This window comes from Trachemys scripta, chromosome 16 (genome assembly GCF_013100865.1).
Source record: "Trachemys scripta elegans isolate TJP31775 chromosome 16, CAS_Tse_1.0, whole genome shotgun sequence".
In the NCBI taxonomy this organism is placed as follows: Eukaryota; Metazoa; Chordata; order Testudines; family Emydidae; genus Trachemys; species Trachemys scripta.
In genome coordinates, this window is record NC_048313.1 from 16635106 (window position 1) to 16649803 (window position 14698).

General features: G+C 59.5%; 3 protein-coding genes across 4 annotated transcripts in view; 1 reads left to right on the top strand and 2 right to left on the bottom strand.

Moving 5' to 3' along the window:
- Positions 1–308: 308 nt before the first annotated feature.
- On the bottom strand, positions 309–4353 carry WDR83OS (WD repeat domain 83 opposite strand). Its single transcript, XM_034792418.1, has 4 exons — positions 4203–4353; positions 2323–2428; positions 1156–1253; positions 309–395 (listed from the first exon to the last, which is right to left on the bottom strand). The coding sequence occupies exons 1-4, from the start codon at positions 4250–4252 to the stop codon at positions 329–331; spliced, it is 321 nt and encodes a 106-aa protein (XP_034648309.1). The 5' UTR covers positions 4253–4353; the 3' UTR covers positions 309–328.
- A 30-nt stretch (positions 4354–4383) lies between these two features.
- Positions 4384–9933, top strand: WDR83 (WD repeat domain 83). Of its 2 annotated transcripts, XM_034792417.1 has the most exons (10): positions 4384–4519; positions 4929–5217; positions 5616–5736; positions 6146–6251; positions 6840–6888; positions 7022–7148; positions 7505–7572; positions 8056–8164; positions 8615–8729; positions 8832–9933. In XM_034792417.1, the coding sequence occupies exons 2-10, from the start codon at positions 5115–5117 to the stop codon at positions 8985–8987; spliced, it is 954 nt and encodes a 317-aa protein (XP_034648308.1). In that variant the 5' UTR covers positions 4384–4519; positions 4929–5114; the 3' UTR covers positions 8988–9933. The 2 variants fall into 2 exon arrangements, with proteins under 2 accessions (XP_034648308.1, XP_034648307.1); XM_034792416.1 differs by lacking the exon at positions 4384–4519 and having other exon boundaries at positions 4676–5217.
- The window catches only part of DHPS (deoxyhypusine synthase), a 6378-nt gene continuing 714 nt past the window's right edge, over positions 9035–14698 (bottom strand). Inside the window, exons 2-10 of the mRNA XM_034792415.1 lie at positions 14342–14566; positions 13860–14024; positions 13459–13580; positions 12845–12941; positions 12284–12370; positions 11559–11664; positions 11071–11174; positions 10698–10823; positions 9035–10575 (exon numbers count right to left, since the gene is read on the bottom strand). Coding sequence (XP_034648306.1) covers positions 10480–10575; positions 10698–10823; positions 11071–11174; positions 11559–11664; positions 12284–12370; positions 12845–12941; positions 13459–13580; positions 13860–14024; positions 14342–14545 — 1107 coding nt within the window. The 5' untranslated portion in view covers positions 14546–14566 and the 3' untranslated portion in view covers positions 9035–10479. The remainder of the gene's footprint in view (positions 10576–10697; positions 10824–11070; positions 11175–11558; positions 11665–12283; positions 12371–12844; positions 12942–13458; positions 13581–13859; positions 14025–14341; positions 14567–14698) is intronic.

Here is a 14698-nt window from a genome sequence, read left to right on the forward strand (position 1 = left end):
TACTGTCAACAAGCCAGTTAGTGCCAGTCATGGTGACTTATTTTTACAATGCGGAACCTTGGAAACTGGACTGAGACCCACAAAATATCAGAGATGGTAAGTACTTTCAGCCCCTATGAAACTGGTGACAAAGAGACGAGAGGCACCATTCTACATGCGCACAGATTGTTTTTTTAAACCAAAGCTCCTACAACAACCACCCATTTAATTTGATAGCCGAGTGTTACACCACGCTGCTTGTACAAACAGATGGTTCTAGTGTGTGAATCCTTCCTCTCCCCCGACAGTGTCTCTCTGGGATTTGCAAGAAGGAGTTGTGCTAATCTCTTCACCAAGGCGGGGACATGGGTTGGGGATTCTGTAGATAGGACATCACCACAGCAGAGATAGACAACCTGAATCCAGAGGAAGAAAATCAATCGTTTTAAAAACCTACCAACCATGAGGTTTTTTTATTATTATTTCAATATCCACCGTCATGTCTGGGTCTTGTACAGCACTAGCATGTTGGTGAACAATTCCCAGGGATTCCAAAGTACTTGCTTTCTCAACCATGCGTACAAGGATTGCTCACCCACACAGAGGTGTAGCCACCTCTACAGTGGAAGGCAGCAGCTGCTTAGCATCAAACACTGTACCAGTTTTTGACAGGAGATGAAGAATTTTTCATCCAACTGGAACTGCAGTGTAGGTATTTAAGGAAACAGACTGTAGATTCCAGAGTTGGGAACTGGTCAGGACATGGGTTCACAGCTCAGCTTTTAGGAAAAGATGCCGTGGAATTTGATATCCAAGAACGAGCAAGACCTTGCTTTTACATCTCATTCAAACGATGGCACCGCCAACAGACCAGCCCTCTATCACCAAAGCACCATGCTGGGGCGCTGGTTCATTGCGGACTAGGATGAAGAGCGCTCCGTACTAATCACCAATACCATTTTATCCCCATTTTACAGATGGAGAAACCAAGGCAGCAGGAAAGTGTCAAAGTACAAAATCATGCAGTATTAGTGGCAGAGTTGGGCACAGAGCCCAGAAGTTCTGGCTTCTACTCCTCTGCTCTAACCACAACGTGGACAGGTAGGCACGTTTGGACGCATGTCTTTGATTCACATGGTCAGTGAATAAGACGGTTAAAGGAAGACAATGACTCACATGAAGCTGCTCATCATCTGTTTGGTGTCCTCTGAGCTTCTGGAGTTGGCAAAGCTAATGAAGGAGCAATAGACAGCAATCCAAGCACACCACTTCAGCTAGAAACACAGAGGAACTAATTTGAGAACCTCAAAGTGGGCACTTACGGGATCTCTCAGGATCTTCAATAGCTAATAATACTGGGCAAGTCTCAGAGCTCTTTAAAACATTCCTTAAACAAAGATCACAATCCCTGCTCCCCTGTGAAGTTAGTATCAATACCATTTCACCGACTCGCCCAAAGTCACACAGCAAATCAGTAGCAGAGCTGGGAACAGGACCCTGAAGTCCTGGCTCCCAGTCCCGATTTAACCATTAGGACACACTCCCTCCTCCAGCCAGGAAGAGCCCACTAGAGCCTGGACTCCCAGTTCCCTTTTCTACCCACTAAACACTCAGCCAGGAACAGAAGTAATGACGACTCCTCTTTCAATCCTGTTTCAGTGCAGTGGCTTAGACCACTCTAGGTCTCCCCCTCTTCCATCCCCCAAATCATTTAACACAGGGAGGCTGTGGAATCCCTGTCATTGGAGGTTTTCAAGCACAGGTTAGACAAACGTTTGTCAGGGATGGACTTGGCATACTTAACCCTGCCTCAGTGGGCGGGGGGGAGATGCACTCTGGGCATGTCTACACTGTAAAGAAAAACCTGTGGCGCTGAGTCTCAGAGCCTGGGGCACTTGACTCAGGCTCACGGGGCTTGAGCTGCAGGGCTAAAAATGGCAGTGTGCACATTCCCGCCTGGGCTGGAGCCCGGGATCTGAAACCTGCCAAAGCAGGAGGGTCTTGGAGCCCAGGCTCCCGCCTGAGTGGGAACATCTACACTGCTATTTTTAGCCCTGCAGCCGAGCCAGTTGCTCTGGCTCTGAGACTCGGCACCGTGGGTTTGTCTTTGCAATTCAGATACACACTAGGTCCCTCTTGAGGTCCCTCCTTGCCCAGCAGTTCTAGGATTCTGTGAAAGAGCAGCCAGTTGGTTAAGGGAACAGGCACGGGGAGGCTATGGAGTGCTACAGCGCCCAGCTGCACAGATGTCCTTTATAATAAAGAGCATGCATCTCATGTTTGCTTCGCCCTAGAAGGCATCTTACCTACGCAAGATCTAATGTTCATTCCTTTCCTGCTCACCTTAAGCATTAAGCCACACATGCTGAAAATCATCCCCAACAGGTTCATGTAATCTGGAGTGGGATCTTCCAGCGTGGGGTTGTTCTCTGTAGACGGAGGCTTGTACCTACAAAGCAAGCGTGCAATAGCATGTTACGAGAGAGAGACGGGAGTGTTAACTCACACTTGGAAACTATTAGCCCTCTTCTCCATAGGTAACATGAAGATAAACAGGGATCTGCGAGGGTGTGGAATGGGATTAGGGGCCTTTCATCTTCAGGTCACTGGTATCAGTCCAGCCCTAGCTCAGGCAGACTGGGTGGCACAGGGTGGGGATGAGGAATCAGACACGGGGGCTTTCTCATCTAGGGCACTGGTTCATATCCATCCCCAGGCCTGAGCAACTTAGCACAATCAGGGAATGAGTTATGGAGCCTTTCACCTCCAATAACCAGGTCTAATGCAGGTAGAGAGGGATCTAATGTCAGTCCTAGCTGAGGTCTGTTCTTGGGGCTGTGGGAAACATGTTGGCAGGTTTCCGGTTGGTTGCCATTGGCAAGAGAGGGAACTAGGGAACAAGAATAACCTGGGGTGGGAAGTGCCAGTATCTCCAGTTCCCTCCTCTCTGCCAAAAGACGGTCACCCATGACCCTCCAACAACTGGCCAGATTCCTACCACCCACCCCTTGGGGATCCCGCTGGTTAACCCCACCAGATACAGACCCCATAGCGATCACCCCTTCCTGTTTAACAGGACAATTTTCCCCCACCCTGAGGCTTTGGCTATCAAGGGGCTGCCACATGGAGCTCGCTGTCCAGACATCCCTCAGTGGCACGCTTCAGCATTCCCTATGGGGCAGCGCCATGGCCTCACTATGAGGACCCCGAATCATAGAATCTCAGGGTTGGAAGGGACCTCAGGAGGTATCTAGTCCAACCCCCTGCTCAATGCAGGACCAATCCCAGCCAGAGCTTTGTCCCCAAAAACCTCTAAGGAAGGAGATTCCACCACGTCCCTAGGTAATCCATTCCAGTGCTTCACCACCCTCCTAGTGAAAAAGTTTTTCCTCATATCCAACCTAGACCTCCCCCACTGCAACTTGAGACCATTGCTTCTTGTTCTGTCATCTGGTACCACTGAGAACAGTCTAGATCCATCCTCTTTGGAACCCCCCTTCAGGTAGTTGAAAGCAGCTATCAAATCCCCCCTCATTCTTCTCTTCTGTAGTCTAAACAATCCCAGTTCCCTCCGCCTCTCCTCATAAGTCATGTGCTCCAGACCTCTAATCATTTTTGTTGCCCTCCGCTGGACTTTCCAATTTTTCCACATCCTTCTTGTAGTGTGGGGCCCAAAACTGGACACAGTACTCCAGCTGAGGCCTCACCAATGCCGGATAGAGGGGAACGATCACGTCCCTCGATCTGCTGGCAATGCCCCTACTTATACAGCCCAAAATGCCATTAGCCTTCTTGGCAACAAGAGCACACTGTTGACTCATATCCAGCTTCTCGTCCACTGTGACCCCTAGGTCCTTTTCAGCAGAACTGCTACCTAGCCATTCGGTCCCTAGTCTGTAGCAGTGCATGGGATTCTTCCGTCCTAAGTGCAGGACTCTGCACTTGTCCTTGTTGAACCTCATCAGGTTTCTTTTGGCCCAATCCTCTAATTTGTCTAGGTCCCTCTGTATCCGATCCCTACCCTCCAGCGTGTCTACCACGCCTCCTAGTTTAGTGTCATCTGCGAACGTGCTGCGGGTTCAGTCCACACCATCCTCCAGATCAGTAATGAAGATATTGAACACAACCGGCCCCAGGGCACTGGGACGCTCCGCTTGACACCAGCTGCCAACGAGACATGGAGCCACTTAACAGAACTCGCCCTCCCCGCCCCGCCCGCTCACCTCAGCACCTTGTTGGGCCGCCGGGGGTCCGCCATGCTGTTGCTGGCCATGCTCCCGGGGGGCGCGGATCGCTGTAACACCCCGCGGCCCGGAGCAATGGTTCCGGATGACCCCCTTCCCCCGCGCCTGGCCGGGGCGAGCCGGACCCCACGGGGGGGCGGGCAGGGGACGAGGCGGGGCCGACAACGAGCGCTTCCCCCCGCGGTGGGTCCCGGCTCAGAGCAGGCGGGGCCCAGGGGGGCGGAACCAAGGGAGCCGGAACCTGCGGGGCCGGGGGACGGGAATGGGAGCCGGACACGGAGCGCCCCTTTCCCCAGGTACTGCGTGGGGGAGAGGTCTGGGAGGGGGGGAGTGAGACTGATGGGCTGGGGGGGCTATAGGGGGCTTAGGAGCATATAGGGGATGAGTGAGCCTGTAATAGACTGGGGGGGGGCTATAGGGGTTGGAAGGAGACTGGGAGGAACGGGGGGGCTATAGGTGCAAGGCTGTGGAGGCCATAGGGGTGGGTGAAGGACACTGCACACAGCTCTATAGGGGATGGGTCGTGGATGGCTCTAAATGTGTGCAGCTCCCTGGGTCTTAATCGGGTGACCTCTGTGTCCCCGACCCCCCCGGACTGCACGTGAAACCCAGCCAAGGCCTAGATCTAGCGGGGGTTGGGTTTTCCTTTCCCCTGCCTCCTGTGGCAGCAACAGCCACCAGATCACTTTCCTGTTGTTTCCTTAGCCAGGACGGCACCAACCACTTCCCCCAGCGTGTGAGCGAGTGACTCCAGCCCCCAGGGAGACGCCCCTAAAGCCGGAGTCTGGTGAGAGATTTGTAACGCTCCCCAGGGTCACCCCAGCCCCACGCTCACAGAGTCCAGATCTCTCAGATTTAGCCACCGTAGGTACCAGCCGCTTGGGTCCCATCATGGCGTTTCCTGAGCCGAAGCCCAAGAAGCCAGAGCTGCCAAAGAAGCTGGTGCAGACTCTGGAGTGCAAACAGGGAGCGGTCAGGGCAGTGAGGTTTAATGGTGAGTGTGTCCTCACGGGCCCCATGAAGGGAGGCAGTGGGGTCTAGTGAGTTGAAATGAGGGGCAGGACTCCTGGATTCTGTTCCCCTCTGGGAGGGGACTGGGGTCAAGTGGTTAGAGCAATGAAGTCCGAGCCGTGTGGGGCATTTAGAGCCCTGTTGATGCCAGCGAGGAGATCTGCCCTTAGTTTCTTCCATCGGGGGGGGGGGCGGCTGGGAGAGCATGCATGGAGGAATGGGACTAGCCGGGAGCCATGCAGAGTAAGAGGACAGAAGGGAGGAGAGCACAGCTGTGGGGTGGAAATGCTGGATGTGGGGCTGGTGCCTCTGTGGGGCAGGCACAAGCTGTGGGGTTGCTACGCTGTCCCCTTGGATCATTCTTTGTCCTGTCTCCTGCAGTGGATGGAAATTACTGTCTCACCTGCGGAAGCGACAAGTCCCTGAAGCTGTGGAACCCCCACAAGGGGACCCTCCTGAAGACCTACAGTGGCCACGGCTACGAAGTGTTGGACGCAGCTGGGTAAGGGTGGGGAACGGACTCCACTTCTCTCGGAACCCCAGGGGCTTCAGGATCAACGCCACTTTAGAGTGTTTGGCATGCAAGTGGTTAGAGCAGGTGGGGAAGGGTATTGGCGGAGGCGGAGTGAGTACTGCGGGGTTCTGTCCCCAGCTCTGGGAGTGAGTGGTTTCCAGTGGGTTGTGCAGGAGGGACACTGGGAGTCAGGATTCCTGGGTTCTATTATGTCACTGATTTGCTGTGTGGCACGTCTCCCCCTTGTGCCTCAGTTTCTCCCTAGCCGTAAAACGGGGACAGCTAGGCTGACATGCCAAAGGGATGCAAAGCCTCGTAGATGCGCATCTGTAACCTCCCCCTGCGTGGTCGTATCTTCACAGTAACGCCTAACCTTGTCTTCCTCCTTCCCCCACAGCTCCTTTGATAACAGCCAGCTCTGCTCCTGTGGGGCCGACAAAACGGTCGTCCTGTGGGACGTAGCCAGTGGGCAGGTGATCCGCAAGTTCAGAGGTCACGCGGGGGTGAGGCCCGTTTGGTTACTGCAGTGCTGCCTAGGTTGGGGGTGCCGCAGGCTGATATCAGCCAGCCTGCTACATGTGGGGAATGACTTGCTGGGTGTGGGGAGGGGCCGGCCCAGCTACTCTCTCCCTGTCCCACTAGGACTTAACACAAGTTGCGGGTGTAGCTGCCTGCCCCATCACTTATTACGTCAGTCCGGGGAGGCTCCCTTGCTCTCAGCCAGTGGGTGTGACCCATGCAGCCTTAACCCTTCCTGCTACCAGGGTGGGGACTGAATCGAGGTGGTGCTGCCTAGAGCGGTGCCCGGACAGGTGCAGCAACTGAGTGTGGGCACAGGGGGAAGGGTTATAGGATGGTGAAGCAGCTCGGGGTTATGTTGAGTTGCTTGTAGGGAGCGTTGGGAGGGGAGATGGGGGGGCTGTTGGGGAAGCTGCAGCCAGGTTGAGGAGGGGGTGAGGGGATCAGTAGTGGCTTAGGGGGAGATTGCTCGGGGGATGGCCCAGCGACTGCAGGGAGAGCGCTCGAGGGCCACGCCCCGTGCGCTGGACTTGGCCCCGGCTGTCCGTCCTGACCGGTCTCTCCATCCACAGAAGGTGAACTGCGTGCAGTTCAACGAGGAGGCCACCGTGATCCTGTCGGGTAAGCAAAGCGGCTCCGAAGCCCCAGCTGACTCATCGCGGGTCCTTAAGGAACTCTGTGGTCTGGCCGGGCTAGATCCAGCCCGGGATGTGCCCAGGCTGTTCCCCCGAATCTGCGCTGTGCTCTCTCCTAGGCTCAATCGATTCCAGCGTCCGCTGTTGGGACTGCCGCTCACGCAGACCCGACCCCATCCAGATCCTGGACGAAGCCAAGGACGGGGTGTCCAGCCTGAAAGTGTCAGATTACGAGATCCTCTCTGGGTGAGGGGGGCTCCACTGGGGCAGGACGGGGCTGAGAGGGGGCCGGCCCCTGCAGTTCAGCTGTAGACCCACAGCCAGAGCCCCCAGGGCACAGACTGAAGAACCTTCATCAGGGTAGGGCGAGGCAGGTAACCTCCCCCACCAGGGCTGGGCAGCCTCAGATTTGACCCTTGTGGGTTGCCATATGCGGGAAAGGAGCTGGTTCAGGGGCTTGACTCCCCCCTCCTCCAGCTACATTCCCAGGAGCTGCCCTGGGAGCGCCCCGCCTGGGCGCGCGCGTGCGTGTGTTGGGGGCCTGGGCGTCACAGCCTCTGTACTTGCCCTGTAACCCCTCCTGCTGTCCCGTCCCCCCCCAGCTCTGTGGACGGCCGCGTCCGGCGCTACGACCTGCGCGCAGGGGAACTGTACTCGGATTACGTTGGAAGTAAGTGAGAGAAAACAGCTCCCGCCGGGAGCCTGCGCCACAGAGCCACGGCCAGAAGGGGGCGTGGTGATCCTCTGGGCTGACTTCCTCTATGGCCCAGGCCAGAGAACGTCCCTGGGTTCATTCCTGCTTGTGGGAAACATCCCCCGAAAGATCCCCCCACTCCTGCCTGACACCAGTTGCCATGAGGGAGGGGAGGTTGGCTGATTAAGGGGTAGGGAATGGCCTCTAGAGGGCGCCAGTTCCAATGCTGCTCCAATATGGGAAATAAGCTGTCAGGGAATGTAACACAGGGCCCTTCCCCTCTAGGGCCGCTGGCTCTGATCTGGACCCCGGGCAGGGGACTGGCTGGGTGGGGGAAATGGGGCGCTGGCTCTGATCCGGCCCCAGGGTGGGCAGGCTGGTTGGGCTTTTACCCACACCCCCCTCTGTGCCAACTCCTGGTTTCCGTCACCTCCAGCATCTGCTGCTTCATCCTTGCAGGCCCCGTCACCAGCGTGTGTTTCAGCAAGGACGGGCAGTGCACGCTGGCTGCCAGCCTGGACTCCACCCTGCGCCTGCTGGACAAGGACACCGGGGAGTTGCTGGGCGAGTACGTCACCCCCTCTGGCCGGGAGCCCTCGGCTGCACGTGTGGGGGACACTCCCCCCGGGCACAGAGCTGGGGCTCAACACGGGGGCTCAGCCAGTCCCAGGACCCTTGTTGCACAAGAGTCTCTCGCTCTCGGGGGCAGCCCCACCCCGAGTCTGGGGCCTTAGCCACAGACACTGCCTGCTGGGGGGGGTGAGTGACTGACTCTGATCTCCCCTCCCCCCAGCTGCAGCCCCCCAGCTCCTCAGAGGTATTTAGGCACCTGCCCCACTGAAATCCAGGCCCGCTGGTCCCTCACGAGGGGCTGCTCAGCACGCTAGGGCCCTGCACACAAGGAAAGGTGGTGTCGGGCCAGCCTGGGGCACGGGCTGGTGGAGTGATCCAGGTGGGTGCAGCATGAGGGGTTCCCCGTTCCCCCCGTGCAGACCCCGTCTGGTCTGTTCCGCTCTAGATACACTGGCCACAAGAACACGGCCTACAAGCTGGACTGCTGCCTGAGCGAGAAGGACACGCACGTGGCCAGCTGCTCGGAGGACGGGCAGGTGTATTTCTGGGACCTGGTTGAGGTGAGATGGGGGCAGCACAGTCCCCCCTGCCCTGGGGGTCCCCCCCCCACCGTTCCTAGCTGCCCGGGTCATTCTCACTGCGGGCCTTTCCTCCCTCCACAGGGCTCCCTGACGCTGAGCCTGCCCGTGGGCAGAGGCGTGGTCCAGTCCCTGTCCTTCCACCCCAGCGAGCCCGGCCTGCTCACGGCCACCGAGGGGCGCGTGCAGTTCTGGAGGGAGGAGCCCCACACAGCCGAGGAGCAGCCGCCCGCCTGTTGAGTGGGAGCATCAGGCGTCCCTCCGGCCAATCACACACGGACTCAGTCTTGGGACAGCCGCTTTATTGAGCCCCGTCTCCGAGTGGGGGCGGCCGGGACTCTAGGGGGGGCAGCAGCAGTGAGCCCCAGAGCATGGGGGGGGGGGGGGTGACCTCTTGCCCTCCACAGCAGCTCAGAGCCCAGCCATGCAGGAGTTGTGGGCCTGCCCAGCAACCCTCTACCAACCAGTGCCCCTACAGCCCCCCACTATCATCACCCCACTCTCCAGGGGGCATTGGACACAGCCACAACTGGCTCAGAGGCTCGGGGGGTGGGGAGACTTCAGAAGACATTAATGGGGGTACCCAAGGCCTCTAACCGTCACCCATCTGGGGCTTTGGTTTTTTAAAGTCTTCCCCAAAATCTATCCCCCAGTGCCAGGCGTCCGTTCCATCGGTCAAGTACGCCACAGTCACCCTCCCCCTGCCCCCGACAGGTCCAGTGAGGGCACAACCAGCGCCCTGCATGGAAACTGACACCTGGGCACCAGCTCCAGCCAGGAGCTAAACTCTCTCTGTTTTCCCTGCTGCAGAACGGCAGGAGCGGGCGGGTGCCAGAGCTCAGTGCTGCCGGGCGGTTCTCTCCCCCCTGCAAAAGGGGGTGTTTCTAGCACAGGTTAGAACGGACGCGCCCCGGCTCTCCCCAGGGGGGCACAGCTCCCCTCCCCCAGGCCGCCCTCACGACAGGGCTCCGTTAGCCTGCGCTAGGGGTGTTCTCCCCTCGGGGTCGCTGGAGAGGGAACACGCAGCAGCAGGGGTTTAGTGCCACGCAGCCGCTGACATTAGAGGGGAGCCGTGAAAGCCGGCTGGCTGGCTCTTCGCTGCTGCTAACAGGTGTCCTGACCGCGTGGGATGGGAGCACAGTTGCTCTTTCCCAAAAGCTGAATAATAAAATCATGTTTAACATGTGCCGTGCATCAGTGGGACCAGGCCCAGCCATACTGCCCCCAGCCACCCAAAGTGTCCAATCAGGCCCTAGCAGGAATCTATGGGGCCCAAGGCGGATTGGGGAGCGGGTGGGTGCCAGGCTCTGCCAACAGCCTGGGGGGAGCTGGTCACAACCCTGCCCTCACCTAAGGCCTCAATGCACCGAGCATCACAGCCCCTGAGGGCAGGCAAGGCCACCCCCATTCTACAGCGGGGGGGTTGGGGGGGCGTGTCACCCAACCAGTCAGCGGCAGAGCCAGGACTCGAACCAGGAGTTCTGACGCCCAGGCACGCCCCAGCCCTTGTGAATTTGGAAGCAGGGGGTTATAGAGAGGGAAAGGGATAAAGCCAGACCCTCTCCCACTTCCCTGTGATCCTGGCACAGACACAGGGGCAGAGGAGGGGTGGGGTGGGGGGGGGAACTGGGCTTGGGGAGGAGCCCATTTGTTCCTGGGGCCTAGGACTCCCCTCCCCATCCAGACTCCCCCCGCTGCGCCCCAGTCCAGGGCCCTGCTGGGCTGGGGGGTCTCAGTCGTGCTGCTTCTCGGAGGCAAAGGCGCTGGCTTTCTGGGCGAAGGTCTCTGCCACCAGCAGTGGGAAAACCAGGGAGGCGTCGGCGTAAACCTGCCACCGGGAGAGCGACCAGGGACATGAGTGCAGGCACCCAGCTCTCCACCCCCGCATCCCCCAATCCCTCCAGCTCCCCAACCCCCAAACACAGCCACCCTCCAGATCTCCACGCCCACCTTCACGGGCTTGGCGTCCGTGCGGATCTTCCCCCAGGACACCGCCTCGTCTGGCCGGGCCCCCGAGTCGGAGCCGTCGAACTCCTGTGCCGTGTTAACGTAGACAGCGTAGTCAGCCCCGTTTCTCTGCAAGACAGAGAGAGAGGGAGCGTGACCCCAGGGTGGGTTTCTCCCAGCCCCCTCCCCAAGCAGGACAGGGGGAGGGAATGTGCAATTTGAGGTGCTCAATTTAATCCCCCAAATGAATGTTGGACCTAAAGCTATCGCAGGGCTCTTAGATACACCTGGGTTAACACACACGAGCCCAGCCAGTGGGGGGCAGTGGCCAGGCAGCAGGGACACACCCACCATCCCAGCCCAAGCCCTCCCTCACCATCAGGTTGGCGTTGGCGATGTGGTGTTTGACCAGGCCCCCTCCCAAGATGATCATGCCCGTCTTCTTGGCGAAGATGGCCTGGGTGTTGATCAGCCGGAGATCTGCTGAGAGAAAGAGACCATGGTGACCCCCTTCTTCCTGCTGCCTGCTCCCACCCAGGAAGAGGACCCAGGAGTCCTGCCCTGCCCCCTCCCCTGCCTTAAACCATTAAATCCCACTGCCCTCCCCGAGCTGGGCTAGAACCCAGGAGCCCCTCTGCACCTTGTCTGGGGTGGGGAGCCTCAGCAGGGGGACAATCTACGCTCTGCAGTAATGCAGGCAGGGTTCCCTAGAGCTCGATTTGAAGGGGGTCCCCCCCACATGCTAGGAATCCCCCCAGCACTGCAGGCATTGGGCCTGCGATTCCTGCCCAGTTTAAGCCAGGGGGCTGAGAAATCAGGATGCTGCAGAGAAAGGCCCATGCCTGGGGGGAAGGAGACAATCACCTTCCACAATGTCCAGCACCAAACCGGGGTTCTTGTAGGAGTGGAAGAAGATCATGTCCCCCAGGGATCCGTCCGTCAGGGCCGGGCTCAGCACCGGGATGTTGTTCTGCAAAGGGGCACATGAGTGGGGCCGGGAGCGTGGGGCGGGGCAGAGGAGACGGGAGGGGGAGTTTGGGTTAGTTCCCCCTGTGGCAACTGATTGGGTGGGCTGAGGGTAGAACACCACCCTTGGGGGTGGGGGGGAGAGTCTCCCTCAAAGTAGCATTTGTGGAGGAGCAGGGCCACTATATTATGGTAGAGCCTAGAACCCCCCTCCTCCCCCGACTGAGATCAGGGCCCCTGTTGTGTCAGGTGCTGCATGAACATATAGCAAGAGATGGGAGAGATTTGTTTCCCCCGTGATGGGGGGGGGCGTGTGCTGCGGATTGCCCCCCCCCCCCCCACGCGGAAGGGCTGAAGCCCCGGGGAACAAGCTGCTGATCCCCCCCCAGACCGGGTGAAACCCAGGGGGATGTGGCCGATTTCTGAGTCATTATCTAGCCTGCTCTTAAAGGGGCAGCACTCCAACCAGCCGGTCACCCAGGCTCTCCCAGAGAGGGAGGGGCGGGGGGGGGGGTAGATGGCGGTATGGTTCAGCTAACAGTCAAATCCTAGCCTGGAAAAGGTTAGCCTGAACCCCAGTGGGGAAATGAACAGGACCCCCCCCTCCCCCCAAAAAAACTGACCTTCTGTGCCCAGTAATAGACCGATTCAGGATTGTTTATTTCCTTGCCCAGCCGTGCGATCATCTTGGACGGGGTCCATTTCACACCCTGCAGGACCCAAGGGGCAAAGCTGTGGTGAAACCACCCCCTCCGGGCTGGGTGACCCGACCCAACCCCTGCCCTGCCCCCTCCCCCCCACAGCTAAGAGGGAGTTATCGACGTTCACCTGCTCTCCCCATTACAGTACAGATAGGGAAACTGAGGCATGGAGGGACGTGACTCTCCCAAGAGATCGAACCCAAGAGTCTTGACTCCCAGTGCCCCACCCACCCTCTGCTCAACCCACTAGACCCCCCACTCCATTCCCAGAGCCAGGGATAGAACCCAGGCATCCTAACTCCCAGCCCCCCTTTCTCTAACCACTCCCCTCCCATCTACACATGCCAAGTATTTTGGCAGGGAGAGTGGGGGGGTTGAGTAGGGATCAGGTCAGAGGCTTTCCCAGCGTCCTACAGGCCCAGCACCATCCCCTCCCCTGGGACACGGCCTCCCCTGAAGCTTCCCCCACCCCCTGGCTCTCACCTCCACATTCTGCTCAGCGACCATCTGGTCCAGGATGGGCATAAGCCAGTCTTCGAACTTGCAGTAGTTGTCGTTGGGCACCAGCAGGTTCCCGATCCTGGAGAGAAACAAGCAGGTTCAGTCCCCGGCCCCCCCAAAACCAGCTGGACTCAGCCTCTCCACAAACCCCACTCTGCCCCAAGGAACAGGGACACAGCTGGCATGTCCTGATCCCCACAGATTGGGGGAGCAGAGAGGATCCTGGCGGAGTGGCTGGGAACAGGAGATGGAGCCTTTTACCTCTAGAGCATCAGTTCCTGACTCGCAGCCTCCCCACACTCCTCCCAAACCAGGGACAGAACCCAGGAGTCCTGGCTCCCAGCCCCGCCCCCCTCTAACCACTAAATCCCAATCCCCTCCCAAAGAACCCAGGAGTCCTGCCTCCCAGCCTCCCCACTCTAACCCCTAGACCTCACTCTCCTCCCAAACCAGGGACAGAACCCAGGAGTCCTGGCTCCCAGCCCCGCCCCCCTCTAACCACTAAATCCCAATCCCCTCCCAGAGAACCCAGGAGTCCTGCCTCCCAGCCGTGCGCGCGCCCGGCTAGACCGGAGCAGCCCCCCGGCCCCCTGTACCTGTTGATCCCGCTCTGCCGAAGCTCCTTCCCCTGCAGGCTGAATTCCCCCACGTAGGTAGGTGCCAGGCATTTGATGAGATCCTCTTCCACGCCGCCTGCTGTGGTGACCAGCACGTCCACCTGCGCGGCACAGGGACCCCTGCCTGTCAGACACCCCCCCACACCCCCCGGGACTCCAGTGCTGGGAGCCCCCAGCTGAAGGGTCGGCAGGGCGGCTGCTGTTCGGGTGTCGGAGCCCAGCACTGGGGTTGAAGGGAATGGGGGGATATGGCAGCAGCCTGGGTGTCAGAGCCGGGCTCTGGGAGGGGTCCTCGGGGACACAGGTGCTCAGTGCCAAGGGACACCGGGGGTGGGGGGGCACAGTGCTCAGTGACTGGGGGGGAGGGGCAGGGGCCATACCATGTTGTGCTGCACCAGGTAGCGGATAGTCTCGCGGATGCCCGAGCTGATGAGGTTGGAGGTGAAACCCAGGAAGATGGTGCAGCCCGAAGGCTGCCGGTGGCAGGGGTTCAGGTCAGCGCGGGTCTCCTCCTCCTCGCCCAGCGGCTCCAGCTTCGCTGCGATCTGGGAACCGGAGCAGCCACATGTCAGGGGCACCCAGGCTGGCGGATCGAGGCACTCACCCCCCTGCACAGGCGCCCAAGCTACCGGCCCCCTCCCCCCTGGCTCTCATTGGCAGCCTCAAGGAGCGAATGGGACATGGAGAAACTGAGGCACAGAGCGGGGCAGTGGCTTCCCCACAGCCAGCAGAGGTACAGAACCCAGGAGTCCTGACTCCCAGCCCCCCCTCATCCTGCTCTAACCACTCAACCCCACTCCCCTCCCAGAGCCAGGACAGAACCCAGGCGTCCTGGCTCCAGCCTCCCCTCCCCCGTTCTCACCATCCTGTTGATCTCCTGCACGGCCTGCCCGAAGCTGGTGGCCTGGAAGCCGGTGGTGAGGTAGGACTGGAGCAGGGCGCGGTGATCCAACCCGCGGTCGAAGTCGTAGCCCCGCACCTGCAGGCTCGCCTCGGGCAGGCCGGCGCTGGGCTTCAGCACGGCCGCCACGGCCGAGGCCGGGAACCCCTCCCCGGCGCGCTCCATGGGGCCGGGGCCTGCGCGGCTCTGGGGTGATGGGAATGGGGTGGGGGGTCATGGACGGGGCAAGGGCAGCCCCTTGCCAGGATCCTGAGTGAGTCCCAGTGTGAACCCCCGCGAACCCCCCTCCCCGCTCTGAGTGAGCTCCAGCCCCCCCCC